The 15,809-nt window shown below is 44.0% G+C and overlaps 2 protein-coding genes across 3 annotated transcripts in view; one reads left to right on the plus strand and one right to left on the minus strand.

Moving 5' to 3' along the window:
• The window catches only part of USP39 (ubiquitin specific peptidase 39), a 63,837-nt gene that overhangs the window by 1,503 nt on the left and 46,525 nt on the right, over nt 1-15,809 (plus strand). The gene's annotated exons all lie outside the window — the stretch shown is intronic.
• On the minus strand, nt 789-3,141 carry LOC147025764 (uncharacterized; the record flags this gene model as incomplete). Its single annotated transcript, XM_085880539.1, has 1 exon — nt 789-3,141. A coding segment is annotated over one exon (924 nt), but the record flags the coding sequence as incomplete, so codon positions are not given.

Below are 15,809 nucleotides of genomic sequence, written 5' to 3' on the forward strand. Positions count from 1 at the left end.
ATGGCCATAACTTGGGAATCACTTGTCCGATTAATATCAAACCTTGAAAAGGCACATCCACAGGGCACGAGCAATATACCTGGCAAGTTTCAATTAGATCGGACCAGTGGTTGTTGAGAAACAGCGGTCACAGACATACAGACACACACACATTGCTGGAATTATACACAGATTATAAATGAAATTCTGGGCCCAGACTGGGAATCGAAGCCAGGTCCTCTGGCAAACTGTACCGGTGTTCTTATGGTTGCTCCTATGGTTGGCAGTGAGTGCCCCGGAAGTAGTTGGGGGGAAATTGAGGCATTTCTATATGTGGAGGAATTGTGTATGTAAGCCGGTGGGGTGCCCAGATAGCCCAGATAGCTCAGATGGCAAAGCACTGGTACAGTTTGCCAGAGTACCTGGGCTTGATTTCCCAGTCTGGGCCCGTAAATTTTTTCCCACATGTATTTATAACATTTTAAAGGAGTAAAGAGAACAAAATTGGACAGACTCATGAAGACGATTCCACCGTCGAGAGAAGAAAGGGGCAACAGAGGGGAGGTGAGCAGTTTGCCTTCGTTTTGGGGAGGGTAACATAGGTTTAGTTTAGTTTAGTTTGGCAACAAAGTTCGAAACCCACTAGCGGTGAGGGAGTGAGGCTCATTCAGGCTCATGAGAGACAAATTGATGAGAGAGCAGCTGTGCTGAGACAAATTATGAGATATAATATTGCTGGGCTACGAACTGGCTTGCAGTGGTGGAGAAGCAGGTGCTTAAGTAACTCCGTTTAGCCTCGGGGCCTTGGATTCCTTATATCTTCCCGGGGCACGAGGGGGATCTCGTGGCAACTGGCTCACAAAGGATGTCCATAATATCAATCGCACTGCTGATTGAGGACTTTTACGGTTTGTTTCTGCGCACAACTCAACCCAGGTTCAGGCTTATCCTTGTTCCCCCACAACCCGACCTGAGTTGAGCGAAAAGGTTCCGTTTCCACACAAAGTGGGTTTTCAATGGTTGACGGCCGATCTTTCCCACCATTAATGAAATGAAAAGATGGACACCATCGCTTTGGCTCTGACAACTCTAAAAACTAGCAGGATACCCACATTACGGGCAGCCTTGTTCCAAGCGTGCAACACGTTCTTCTGACACGTCCCTTTATTTGCGTAGTGTATAGGCAACAGACCGCTTGCGCTGCCTCAATCGCTCCCGACAAAATTTACCAGGTTACGTATATGAAGCGAAAACGTGTGTACTGCTTATGTGCATCTCTAATACATTGTGGTTACATCGCTCGGATATTCCAATTGCACCCACCCTCCTCCCAAATGAAGAAAACGCCAAGATGGGTGGAAATGTTTTATTCTTTCTTCAAAAGTTGATGGAATCAAACGAAACTTGCACATGCACAACTTCAGGGTGCCCTCATGAGTTCCTGAAAGTTTCAGCTTCCTAGGTCAAATCCTCTTAGGCCATGGGCTACATATGGCTACCATGCACCCCCTCCCCCCCCCCCCACATCTCAATGAACCTATGTTTTTTCTGAAGCCCCTGGATGTGCTGAATAAGAAATTGAATGTTAACATTGAAAATATAGGGATGCACTTCCGGTTTTGACCCTATAACTAGTGGTTATACCGTAAAAACCACTAATTGCTGCTCCACGTTGGTCATGATTTCTATGCCTCATCATATCAACTTTTAGAATGGCTCAATGAAGGTCAATGTTCACATGTGATATACCAAATAATAGCTGATGCTATTCTGCTTATTTTCATATGTCTGATAAGTTGTTACAATACATATTGCCTAACTCACAGTCATTTGAATGAGCATACCCCTATCCAGGGATATTCGTGCACTGACTGACACTTTCATGTTTCACATTTTTTTATTTTACTGATAAATATGGCAAAGATAATCAATTTAAAAGTCATTCATAACATTCTTGTAGGCAACAGAATTATTTTAATACCAATATTAGCCAGATACCTTGATAATAAGTTGCGAAATTGCATTTTAAACTTTGTTGGTGTCTGCTGAAAGTTGGTCCAAACCCCACTTTCAAGAATGATTCTCACGCGTACATTGTAATTGTGTTATTATTATTTGTAATTTAGCACCAACAAAATAATCATCGCCTTGATGGGTACATGTAGTTATATAATTATAATCATGCAACACTCCTCTCATTAATAAGCACATTTGAAATATCAATGTTCATACATAGGTTTAATCAGAATCACTGTCTGAACTGTCTCCAGCAGGATAGTCTGTTCCTGCAGGAAGTGGACCGTCATCATCTGATTCGTCCTCATCATCAGTCGGTGAACCCTCAACAATATCTATTAATTGTTGTGGAAGTACATCTCCGTCATACCATAACGGCTCCATTTTTCCATCAACCATTGTCCAACCATGGCCATCAGTAGCCAGAGGGATATCAGGATCAGTGATATGCGCACTCTTCCATATTCCAACCTGGAAATTCACTCTCCTGATATGTTGCTCTAACGATTTTCGGCATGGAGGTAGATTAGCCATATCAATGTTGTGTGAAGTTTTGATTGATGTGTCATTATCTGTGTCGCACAACTGGCTCATCTTAAGGAAGCGTGCTTCATCAACTCTGCGCATGCGCGGCCTTTCGTAAATGGCACACGTGGACTCGTCAAGATCGTCTACGAGCTCTGGAGGTACATGCCAGGAGTCTCCCAGCCCAGCAAGCACTGGCACAAATTTGGGCATCTGCAATAGTTTCTTGAGAGGTTTCACTTTTCCTAATCCTTTGAAGGTGCTTGTGGAGTCGCATCCACTGTATGCATGGAGTGCCATCAGAGCTGTACAGTGTTGCTGGGTATAACCTCGTGACATATCACTCACATTTAGCAGCCTTTTCTTGTTTCCAGTGCCAGTGTCAAACAAGATGGTGACATCACCGAGTGTGGGTGCATAGTGGAGAAGTATAAAGAATACATCAGTATCCGGACTCTTCACCCTCAAGTACTTGTAACTCTGATTACTACCATGTTTACAATATAGGATGACACGCGAATCAGATTCCTCCTGGGTTGACTTGAGCGTGGGAATTTCTCTTCTATGTGTTGACAGACCATCATCAGATGTCAGGGGGTCAGATCTGCCTTCACAGATTAGTCACTTGTCTTCCTTGTAGCTTCTTGGCATATGCATCTTGGCTCCAGAGTCGAGTGAGTAGTGCAATAAACTGTTGCTTGTTGACATCATTGCCCAAGAACAATTTCCAGTCAGATGGTTTGTTGGTGTTCTCCTCTTTGATAATCAGTTTTTCACCACAACCTCGTCTTAGCCGCTCCATTGCTTTCACAGTTAGGCATGTCGGAGTCTGTGCTGAACACAACATCACCTATCGGTGGCATTATATCAAACACTTTGGAACATGTCTGGCTAAAGTTTCCTGGTGTTTCTTTCATGTAGTGCAATACAGCATTACCATCATGAATTACTAGCGTTTCACTTGATTGGGGTACCGCAGCATCCTCATGACCCTTTGTGAGATGATGTGAGCCTTAGACTTGTCCGTCTTTGCAAAGAAACCATCAGCAGTCCCTATACTGTATGGCACAGGAGTTAATGGGTATGTCATCAGTTCCTTAAGATCCAGTTGTACAACTTGGCTTTGGGATTTCATGAGGAGTTGGAAGGCGACATTTCCTTGTTGTTTGTACTGCACAACTCTATTCGTTGTTGTCTTTGGCTTGCTTTTCTTACTCATGTCTCCGAGAGTCATTAGGTTCATGCGCTTTACTGGCTCAAAGAAGTCCTTTCCAGTCTCCAGACGTGAAGCAATAAACACTTCCTTTGCCTCTCTACCTGCTTGTTCTGCACGGAGTACATCTTTCTGTACAGCTAATGATGCAGCAGCACCTGATGAGAGAATCACCAGTTGATCTGGACTATCTACAGTGAACGGATTCAGGAAACTCTGCACTGCCTCCATTGTTCTGCACACCAGCTTTTCACTTTTCAATACTTCTGCAGGACGTAAATCACGGTGTTTGATTCCTTCGGTGGATCCCGACAACATATCAGCCAAACTGAGCGTCGTGTTCACGTACTGTGATCTGGCATATGTTGTTCTCACCCAACGTTTGTAGGCATCATGATTTGTCAGAACTCCTGACACACCAGCACCACTTCCACCTGCACTGCCATGGGATTTGGCATGACTCATGAATGTTTCCTCCATGGTTTTATCAATGGCACATCGATTTCCAGGAATGAAAGAATGAGCAACACTGATTGCACCCTCTCTCTCTTCATCAACTCTGTGGCTCCTGGATGGGATATTTCGATATTTGCCATGAACAAAGAGAAGAATGTGAGATATCTGGCATAGTTCTGGCCTCCAAAACTAAAGAATAAGTCAGACATCAGATGAAGACAATGGGCGTAGAGAAGGAAGTCATTGTGCTTCACAGCATGTGTGAGTGTTAACACCAGCCAAACGTGGTCCATGTATCAGGTCAGGTCAGGTATGGGAGCATGTGCCAGAACAGCGCGTCGCTGCGTCCACTTTCCGCCGGTACTCCAGGGGCCTCCGTCTGGCCATCCCCCAGGCAGATGCCAGGCCCATCCCCATCTCCTTGAGATGATGGTCAACCTGCTGCAACCATGAGGCACGTGGTCGGCCCACTGGCCTCCTCCACTCATGAGACTCCCTCGCTGAGAGAATCTGGTGAGCAGGATCAGCGTCAGGAAACGAGCCACATGTCCATACAGCCGCAGCTGACGCTCACGGACTATGCAGGTAACAAATCTCATCCGAGTCTCTCTCAGCAACCGCTCGTTGGACACAAAATCCGACCAGCGATAGCCAAGGATTCTCCGAAGAGACCTGGTACCAAAGGAATTAAGTCTCCGTCTCAGATCCTTGGTCAAAGTCCAAGTCTCGCACCCATAGAGCAAGACTGGAAGTACCAAGGACCTGAAGACTCGGACTTTCGTCCTCCCGCACAGGTACCGGCAGCGCCACACCCCATGATCCAGTGAATCCATGACTCCCCAGGCCCGACCCAGACGTCTATTGACCTCCGGCTCACAACCTGCGGAGACATGAATATCACTGCCAAGGTAAGTGAATCTATCCACGACCTCAACATCCTCACCACAAACAGACACAGACAGGACAGCAGCATCCAAGATGTCACCGAAAGCCTGGATCTTTGTTTTGACCCAAGAAATCCGTAATCCCAACGGCTCCGACTCCTCATTCAGCACCTCGAGGGCCCCCAAGAGGATGTCTAAAGTCTCCGCAAAGATGACTGCATCATCTGCAAAATCAAGGTCCGAGATCTTGACATTGCCAAACGATGCACCGCAACTTGATCTCTCCGACATCCTCCCAAAAATCCAGTCCATACAAGTGCTGAAAAGTGTGGGGGCAAGTACACATCCCTGACGAACTCCAGTAACAACTGGAAATAAGTCAGAGGCGGTACCACCACACTTCACAGCACTCTCAGTACCAGAGTAGAGTTCAGACATCAGATCGATCAGTTTCGGTGGCACCCCACGAAGACCAAGAATCCTCCAGAGGACATCCCGATTCACTGAATCGAACGCTTTACAGAGATCAACATAGGCTGCAAGCAGCCCCTGCCGAAACTCTCGTCTGCGTTCAGTGAGGACACGAAGAGCAAGGATACGGTCAATCGTTGACCTCTTTGGTGTAAAGCCTGACTGCTCTGGGCGCTGGTGCTCAAGCAGATGGTGGCGAACCCTATCAAGAATTATCCGAGCAAAGACCTTGCCCGGCACTGAGAGCAGCGTCACCCTCGGTAGTTGTTGCAGTCTTGGCGATCACCCTTCCCTTTCCAGAGAGGGACAACAAGGCCCCTCTTCCAGTCAGTTGGGATGATGCCTGTGTTCCAGGCAGAGCACAAAACTGCATGCAACGACACGAGTGCAGCATTTCCACCAGCCTTGAGAAGTTCAGCATGGATGCCACAGATCCCTGGAGCTTTGCCCCGTTTCAACTGGTTCACCGCAGCCCGTGTTTCCACAAGCGATGGTGGACCACAGTTGATTCGAGGGTCAGCAACAGGGATTGTAACACCCTTGACGTCCAACTCGACAGCTGGGGGATCAGCCTGGTACAACCGCTCAAAGTAACCGGCCCAGCGGGCCTTCACTTCAGACTCCTCTGTCAAGAGCCTACCACTCTCTGCTCGAACTGCAGTGCTCCGAGGGATGGGCTTGGATGAACGTAATGCGCGAATTCCCCTGTAAGCGGACGAGAATCACCTGTCCACAGGTGATGCTCTACCCCTCACAGATTCTCGCACATAGGCCTCCTTGTCCACCCCTCAGTGCACGCATGTACAGTTTTACGCCTCAGCTCCCTGAACAGCTCAGCTCTGCCATTCAGCCTGGCCCTGCGACTCTGGTCAATGGTATCCAGTGTCCCTTGAGAGACAAAATTCTTCTTTGCCCTGCGGTGAACTCCAAGGCATCCACCGGCAACATCAAGGACGGTGGTCTTGAAGGTGCTCCACAACTCTTCAGGACCCCCCAAAGCACCCAGACCCCCAAGTGTCCACTCAGCCTGTTCGCAAACTCTCAGCTACTCTCTCATCCCTGAGCTTGGCAACATCCAGCCTAGGCTGGGATGGTACCATTCTCCAGGATTTAAGGTGCAGCTTTAGAGTTGCTACAACAAGCCTGTGGTCAGTATTGAGGAACTGAGCACTCCGGTAGACCCTGCAGTTCTGGATCATCCTCCAACGACCGTCAATGAGGACATGGTCAATCTCCTTTGCCACACCGCCAGCGTTGGAATACCAAGTCCAGCGATGAGCTTGCGGGCGCTGAAACCATGAACCAGCCACCCTAAGTCCATGACTTCTTGCAAAGTCAAGGAACTTAGTGCTATTCTGGTTCATAGTTCCTGACCCATGGGGACCAACACACACCTCATAACCATCCCTATCAGTTCCAGTCGATGCATTGAAATCCCCAAGACTAGAAGTGTATCTCGTCTGGGGCACTGATCAACCACAGACTCGAGTGTGGCGTAGAATGCGTCCTTCACGGTAAGATCACTCGCCTCAGTCGGAGCATAAATAGAGACCAGGAAATGACACCTAAGGAGTGACGAATCCTTAATCTCATAATACGCTCGTTGACCGGTGTTACCTCAATTATCATTGGGGTCAGCTTATTGGACACAGCTACAGCAACTCCTTGGGTATGGTAACCATCAGAGCGACCAGACCAATAGTAGGAGTAACCACCCACCATTATCTCGCCGCAATCCGGTCTCCGAACCTCAGAGAGAGCTGCAATCCCGATGTCCAAACGCTTGAGCTCAGATGATAACAGAGACAGGTGATCATCCTCTCTTAGGGATAGGACATTCCAGGCACCCACCCGAAGGGACCGCCTCAGGTTAACCCAAGGAGACCGCCGTCTGGTGGACGACACCTCAGCACCACTCCGAAACACTCTCCCGCAATCTGACCCAGGGATGTTACCCCGTGGTTGTTACCCTGTCCATGTATGATACCCACAATTGAGCAGTTGTACCAAGGTTTCCTGTCTTGGAATCATCCTGATATTGCATAAATCCCTCGATGTACCTTTTCAACTCCTCGTCTGCAAGTGCTGTATTCATGGTTTCCTTAGATGGGGTATGTGTGATATATCATATAGAACCTTCTTTGATTGTTCTGTTAGAGATGCAAACGCATTAGCTTCGTTATGGCTTGCTAGATATTGTGAAAGAAGTAGTCTCTCTAGACATTCCAGCATGACTTTGTGGCAGTTCATTGCTCTGTCATTGTGTTTCCATGACAGCACACCCTCGATGGAACCAGATACTATTAAGCCTGCTTCCAACAGTATGTCAGAGAGCCCTGATCCATTCATCTTCTTTCCAATCATCTTCATGTCGGCACATATCAGGTTGAACGTCCCAATGAGGATGATGTGCTTCTCGTACCTGACCTGGTTGTTCCAAACGAGGGGATAAGCCTTCATACATACCCCCAAGTCAAACGTAGTAATGGTGTACCTCTGCTTGACTTCATTTGTGGCTTCTTCAGCATAACGTAAACACTCCTGTACTGTTTTATAGTCAGTAATGGGGCAAGCTATGACAGGGTAGTAGTCTATGGTGGTGAGAGTCTCGGATCTCTGACCAGTCATTGAGATGAATCCTGTCCATCCAGTTACTTGTTGTGACATACAATTTTGTTGTCGTATCAGCATCCACAAGAAATGGTTGATTCTGGCTTTGTGTTGGGCATCTTCACCACCGGGGTATGTTCGCTGCTCAATCGTTATCTGAGGACTCCTATGCTGGGTGACATAACAATCTGGAAGACATTCAGATGATTGGATGTTTAGAGAGCGTTGTTTTGTTGTCATATTCCGTGGAATGGATGGTATTTCTACACGGGTATCTCCGTGGTCCTCTGGTCTCCCTTCTATATCCTGCAGCATGATACCATGGGCAGTGTGGATTGATCCCATTCCAGTGAGGTTATTAACCTCCGCCATCTTCGAAGATGGATGGAGGTTACCGTTTTCACCCCTTTCTGTTTGTTTGTTTGTTTGTGAACTATATTACAGAAAAACTCCTCGACGGATTTCGACAAAACTTGGTGGGGGGGTTAGGTATGGTCCAAGGATCATGCCATTAAATTTTGGACTTGGTCCCCCACTCCCCAAAAAAAATTGTTGGAGAAAATTTTTTTTTTTTTGTGCATTTCTACATGCTTTAAGTGATTTCCAACCCCCCCCAAAAAAATTATCCCCCCCCAAAAAAGGATTTTTTTGTATTTCTACATGTTTTAAGTGATTTCCAACCCCCCCCCCTCAAAAAAAAATGTTAGAGAAAAAAAATTTTTTTTTTGCATTTCTAAGTTTTAATTGATTTTCAACCCCCCCAAAAAGTTGTTAGAGAAAAAACTTGTTTTTTGCATTTCTACATGTTTTAAGTGATTTCCAACCCCCCCAAAAATTTAGTGAAAAAATTTTTTTTTTGCATTTCTACAAATTTTAAGTGATTTCCAACCTCCCCCCCCCCAAAAAAAAAATTGTTGGAGAAAAAAAAATTTTGCAACTTTTTTTTCAACAAAATTTCAATTTCTTTTTTTTGCATTTCGACATGTTTTAAGTGATTTCCAACCCCCCCCAAAAAAATTTAGTGAAAATTTTTTTTTTTGCATTTCTACAAATTTTAAGTGATTTCCAACCTCCCCTCCAAAAAAAATTGTTGGACAAAAAAAATTTTTTGCAACTTTTTTTTCAACAAAATTTCAATTTCTTTTTTTTTGCATTTCTACATGTTTTAAGTGATTTCCAACCCCCCCAAAAAAAATTGTGAAAAAAATATTTTTTTGCATTTCTACATATTTTAAGTGGTTTCCAATCTCCCCCCCCCAAAAAAAATTGTTGGACAAAAAAAAATTTTTGAAACTTTTTTTTTCAACAAAATTTCAATTTCTTTTTTTTGCATTTCTACATGTTTTAAGTGATTTCCAACCCTCCTCCCCCAAAAAAAAAATGTTGGAGAAAATAACTATAACTCTGTCAGCACTGTTGACATATTTAATGAATAAGATATAAGGATCACTTGAGTGACCCAGCAGCATTGGCGGCGGAGGTTTTGCACTCTCCCGAGTGCTCCCCCTCTAGTTAACCTCCGCCATCGAAGATGGACGGAGGTTACTGTTTTCACCCCTGTCTGTTTGTTTGTTTGTGAACAGTATTACGGAAAAACTCCTGGACGGATTTCGACGAAACTTGGTAGGGGGATTAGGTATGGTCCAAGGATCATGCCATTACATGTTAGACTTGGTCCAAAGTCCAATATGGCCACTATGGTGGCCATTTTAAAAAAATATTTTAATTTTTTTTTTTTGCATTTCTACATGTTTTAAGTGATTTCCACCCCCCCCCCCCAAAAAAAAAAATTTTGCACCTTTTTTTTTTCAAAGAAATTTAAATTTTTTGGGGGTATTTCTACATGCGCGTCGATCTAGTTTAGTTTATTCAATCGTGGTTCAGTAGAGTCTAATCCGTTTTGACCTACAATGAATAGGATATCAGGTTCACTTAAGTGACCCAGCAGTATTGGTGGCGGAGGTTTTGCACTCTACCGAGTGCTCCCCCTCTAGTTTAGTAGTTGATCGAAGTTGTCAAATTCAGAGTGAAAGACAGAAGGTGCATCTGGAGATCGGATGATTTGAGTTGACAACAAATTTGAAGTTTCATCCACAGCCTGTGCGAGAGCTGTTTCTAGTTCCAATGAAAATGAGTAGTTCTCTGAATGTCCCATTCGATTCAGTAAGGTGATCAGTCGCTCACTCTTGAACAGGTGGCGGAGTGTCATGCATATCAACATGTGTTTTGGGAGTTTCCACTCACCATTGGTAGCTGCTCAACAAATGTCTTGTCCTATTGAGTATACCAGTCGATGTGACTTAGATGTACGAGTGGTGGCTTTTCCACCTATGACATAGCTGAGAAATTTCTCGAGTTGTGATGGTACAATATCCTTTACATCTCCAAGATCTTGAGCAGTTGGTGGCCATTTTAGTTCATTGGACATAGCAAAACTGTCAAAAATCACCCGACGCAGGTATGTTCCAGCTTCTTGTATCATATCTGTCGAAGCTAGCTCGTATGCTAATCGGACTGCATTGTTCACGTCAATGTCAGAACTATATACTATATAGGACTGCATTTTTGCTGAGGAATACAGTTTGCAGAAGGCCAATCTGTCCTTGTACTCCGTGTTTCTCAAGTTTGATTTTGAAGTTTTCTCCACGGAAGTTTGGATTTGCGAACTCTGTGAGTTCCAAGCTGGCTATGTATGTCTTGACAAGATCAGTTAGTTTCACCATCTTCTTGTCTCGTAGAACATCAGTGTCGATTACCCCACACACATCGTGAAATGCATGATGATGAGCCTCCGTCAGTTGAACTTGCTTATCTTTGTTCTGGACATTGGTACTTGTCCACTTATCTGGCTTCTGTAGGTACTTTGTCCTGCACGATTTGTGAAATTTGGCTTCACATGCAAACAGATCCTGGCATCTAATCCGTGTGAGCAGTTTTTCGTCATTTGTCTTCTCGGCTATCTCTAAAATTGTTTGCCAACCATCAGAAATAAAGCTACTCATGCCCTCGGTAGTCGACACCCCTTGCTTTTAACTTTTTTTCCTTCATTCAGAATTGCAAAAAATATAGTCTGGTGCAAACAACATATGGTCTGCTTGGTCGGGAACATGATGGTTCTCGTGAATCCGAGTGTGTAGCCAAACGATTGATGTTCATGGTGAAACGCTAATAACATACCCTATGATAAACATGATGGTGCTCTTTTATGACATCAGGAATAAGATTACACGTGTCTTTCATCTGGTGAACAGAACCTGCATGTTGGGTGAGTCTCTTATCACGAATCTCTTTCAATTTATCCAATTTTTGGTAACCATTCTCATTTGTAGATAATTGTAGCAATGGTCCATATTCTAATCCTGGGACGTGCACAATGCACACTAGCGAACTACAATCTTGGCCACCCTTTGATCGCTTTGGGGGAGGCGCATTCTCGTCACCGAAGTCTGATGAATTAGACATCATTCAGGTGCAATCTGAAAATAGAAAAACAAGAAAGAATTGTGGGATAAAATCAAAGTGGAAATATTTACTTGTCAAGCTTCATTAATTGTTCTTTGAGTACTAGATTCTGTAATATAAAACAAAACTTATCAGTAAAATAAAAAATGTGAAACATGAAAGTGTCAGTGCGTGAATATCCCTGGATAGGGGTATGCTCATTCAAATGACTGCGATTTAGGCAATATGTATTGTAACAACTTATCAGACATATGAAAATAAGCAGAATAGCATCAGCTATTATTTGGTATATCACATGTGAATATTGACCTTCATTGAGCCATTCTACAAGTTGATATGATGACTCGTAGAAATCATGACCAACGCGGAGCAGCGATTCACGGTTTTTAGGGTAACATTAGTTATAGGGTCAAAACCGGAAGTGCATCCCTATATTTTCAATGTTAACATTCAATTTCTTATTCAGCACATCCAGGGGATTCAGAAAAACATAGGTTCATTGAGATTGGAGGGGGGGGGTGCATGGTAGCCACATGTAGCCCATGGCCTATCTCGGAGGAGTAGATTGAACATACATACACACGTATGCCGTAGCTCCATTATAGTATGATTACTCGGAGTTTTTTTTTTCTTATTTGTAAGAAGACACAATGAGAATACGAAAGTATGGAGAAATGAGAGGATAGAAGAGCTAGCGAGTACCCACCCCACTTCTAGCTAATGGGGCCAGCTCAAATAACCAGCCAATGTGGAATGGCTAAAATAGCGTGCAAATGCGGTATCAGGGATAGCTGTCTTCCTCGCCCTGGTTAAGTGCTAAATGGAAGATGAGACGTAAGCTGAGAGTTACCAATGAATGATTTGCCTCTATGGAGGATTCCAACATGCCTCCCTTCCTCTCTGCAAAGAGTTGTCATCCATAAAGTGATTTATACAGGGTTTTCCAAAGAAGCTGAGAGGTCATTAATCCTAAGTAGGACCAGGATAGGTCTCAAGATGCTGCTTTGAGGGACACCAGCCTCAACGGAAAAGGCAGAATAGAGAACACCATTGTTTTCGAGCATGAAGGTTTGCCAGCCAGTCAAAGCAATGATAGCCCCCCGGATGCCTTAGCCTGAAAGTGTAATGATCAGGGTTTGCTGGTAGATGATGTCGAAAGATTGGGAAGTTTTAGTGAGCCTGCTCTGACTTCCTGAATGAGGTTCGGAGTGTCCATTCATTACTGAGTTAATGGAAGGAGCATATCTACATCGGAGTGACCAGGACAGAACCCAAAGTGGTCATCTGATGTTAAGTTGTTGGAGAAGAGGTGTGTGTTGTGGTCAGCAGAGGTTAATGACGACATTACTTTGCTAATTATGTCCAAGAGGAGAGTGCAGAGGTAACACACTTACCTTTGAGGTTTATAGTCTGGGTTCGATTTCCGATCCGATGATAAACCGCGGGATTGGTGTTTTTCAGACTGGGCCTTGCATCACAAAGTGTGCCATCCGTCGAATGGACCTTAGGCTTGGTGTCTCGTATGTTGAAGATCTTGTTTTGTTTTTATGTTTTTCATTAAGAGAAGTCGAGGTATTGCTGGCACTGTGAACAAATTCCAAATTCCTGCTGCTGTCTGTTGTTCGAACATCAGACCTTACCTGTCGGTAGGTGAAAGGCTTAAGCCAAAACTTTCCTCGCCTGACTCCAAAAGAAGGTGGGGAACAATTGAGGCCATTAATGAAGAAGTAGTAGTTAGTAAGTAGTGTTTTTGTTGTTGTTTATTCGTAAGAAGGCTTACTGGGTTGTATTTCTGAGGATCTGTCTTGGCACACTTAATTTGGATAGAAATGACATAAACACCCAGTTTCATAGTAAGGCAAAGTGGTCTTCCAAGAACGATCTGCAGAACAGTACTGAAGGAGGGGAACAGCCATTTTGGTTGAGTAAGAGTGCACTGATGTCGTTAGGACTTTTTTGTACACAATGCCGAGGCTCGTGGAGGAGGGAGAACATTGAATGGATCCAGATGTAACAACAAAAGGAACAGTAGAAAGAGAAGGAGGTGGGTTGGAAACACCAACAGCAGGGATGAGGGACAAGACAGGAAGACTTGGAGAAATAATGGATGTGGGCAAGAATGAGGCTGAGGGGTTAGGACACTGAGGGTGGACAAGATGGATACGGCTGCAAATTCTGATCCAAAGTGAAATAAGTTCCTAATTATTATTCGAAGTTGTGCAGATCTTTTCTTCTTCCTTTGCATTTGGGAAGCTCAATTGCTCCACATATAAAGAACACGAAAGGGGGTATTGGTAACCCAAACCTTTTCAGAAAAGACATGATCCAATCATAGCGCCTTTTCACGAGCTGTGTCAATCATGACTTCTTCCTTCATGAGTGATGGGATTGAGGAAGAGCATGTCCTGAGGCAGTTTTAATCTGTTGCCAGCAGGATTTGGAAGACGGTGGAAGGACCGAAGGGTCTGATCTTAGGTACAAGGATTATGGGGAAGGGCATTACGAACATAAACGGCGCCAACATCTCTGGTGCATTGAACGAGGCGGTCAAGGCGAGAGAATCTGAATGTGAGCAAGTGTATCCCTGACAAGAAAAGATAATCATTTTAAAAGTAGACATTCTCCACTTGCCAATCAATTGGTAGTTGAATCACCCTCAATGGTATGGATCAGTTTTTTGCCTTCATTAAAACTGACAGATGAGCAAGGAGGCGCAACAGATTAAGGTGTGATTGAGAAATTTCTGCATCGGTATATAAATCGGAGTATTCCAAAGGAAAATCAAGATGAGAAATGCCAAATGCTTAAAATATAAGAATTCACAGAAGCAACAATGTGGCAAATAAGACCCTCTTAGCAGGGGGGAAATGGTGGCTCATGTTAACAAAACTCTGTAGATTTTTTTTTTTTCCTGTCCATTGAGACCACTGCATGAAAAAAGTACTTTTGCCATTTACATCTATTAACCATTGCCATTGAGGGGTGGGATCGCCCGTTGAGGCACTGCTGCAGTTACCTGGACCTCCACAGTGTAAACTAGAATGGCCCTCGGTAGAGTGCATAGTCTTGCATCGCATGCTCATTCTGAAAAAACAAAAACGACGCCCTTAACTAAACACACCACTAATATGACCCACTGCTGCTCTGGCAGTCACTGTATTGTGACTATTATGTTACATACATACATTGTCATGATCCGTAGCTTTATTGATTATGAGCAAATACCACCCATCACTTTGCTGATGGGAAGACTAGGGGGTGGGGGTGAAGAGGAGAGGGAGAGTGAGGAGGTAGATGGGGAAAGAGAGGAGGGAGTGAGAGTGAGGATGGGTGGGGGAAGGGAAGGCAGTGCAAGGTGAGAGGAAGGGAAGGCAGACGTGCGGTGGAGCTTCAATTATGATTCATACTGTCTCATGAAAATGATTCTACATAGAATAACAGTGACGATTGAAACAAAATAATGTCTGAAATCCATTTTCCTCCGGTCATACAATAAATACCGCCTTAGCAAGCTGATTGATAATGGCATATACCCGCAAAAAAAACACAAAAAACCCCACTTTCTGCACATTCCTTAATCTTCTCTTCACTCAATATAATCATCCGAACAGCAGATATAGTTAAGTTTTATGCTTTACTTAAATAAATACACTTGTTATAAAAATTGCTAATTTGTTAAAATTTTCAGATTTCATCCCAGATTGAGTTATTTAGTCCACGTGATCTGATCCTCCAAACAAATAACATTCCGATTATATAGTTTAATTAGTCCGTGAGAGTAGATCATGGAAAATCAGATCATAAAATGCATGAAATCGCTCCAAGCTCCTAATTTGAAAACGATAGCACTTTCAAATATAAAGCGATGTATACAGTGATTCATAACAATGAAGATCAGGCATTCGATCAAATGAGTGAGGCAAGTGGGGGGGGGGGGACAAAACATTTTGAGTGCTTTATCGTAAAATAAACCATTGTGGCCTGTTCCAAATCAAAGCATTGTTGAGTAGGCCGAACAAAATGGCGAATTAAGACCCCAGCGAGGGAGTGCGAGGTGACAGGTTGCCATAGTATGCATCCAAAGTTTGGGGTCACGAGGTTTCATGGTTTTTGAGTTATAGATGAGAGAGACGGACAGACTGACTGATTGACTGATCGACATACACTGACATTTATGAGTATATTGATTGATT

The sequence above is a fragment of the Eptatretus burgeri genome, chromosome 5 (assembly GCF_056783735.1).
Source record: "Eptatretus burgeri isolate ZD-2024b chromosome 5, Ebu_testis_v1, whole genome shotgun sequence".
In the NCBI taxonomy this organism is placed as follows: domain Eukaryota; kingdom Metazoa; phylum Chordata; class Myxini; order Myxiniformes; family Myxinidae; genus Eptatretus; species Eptatretus burgeri.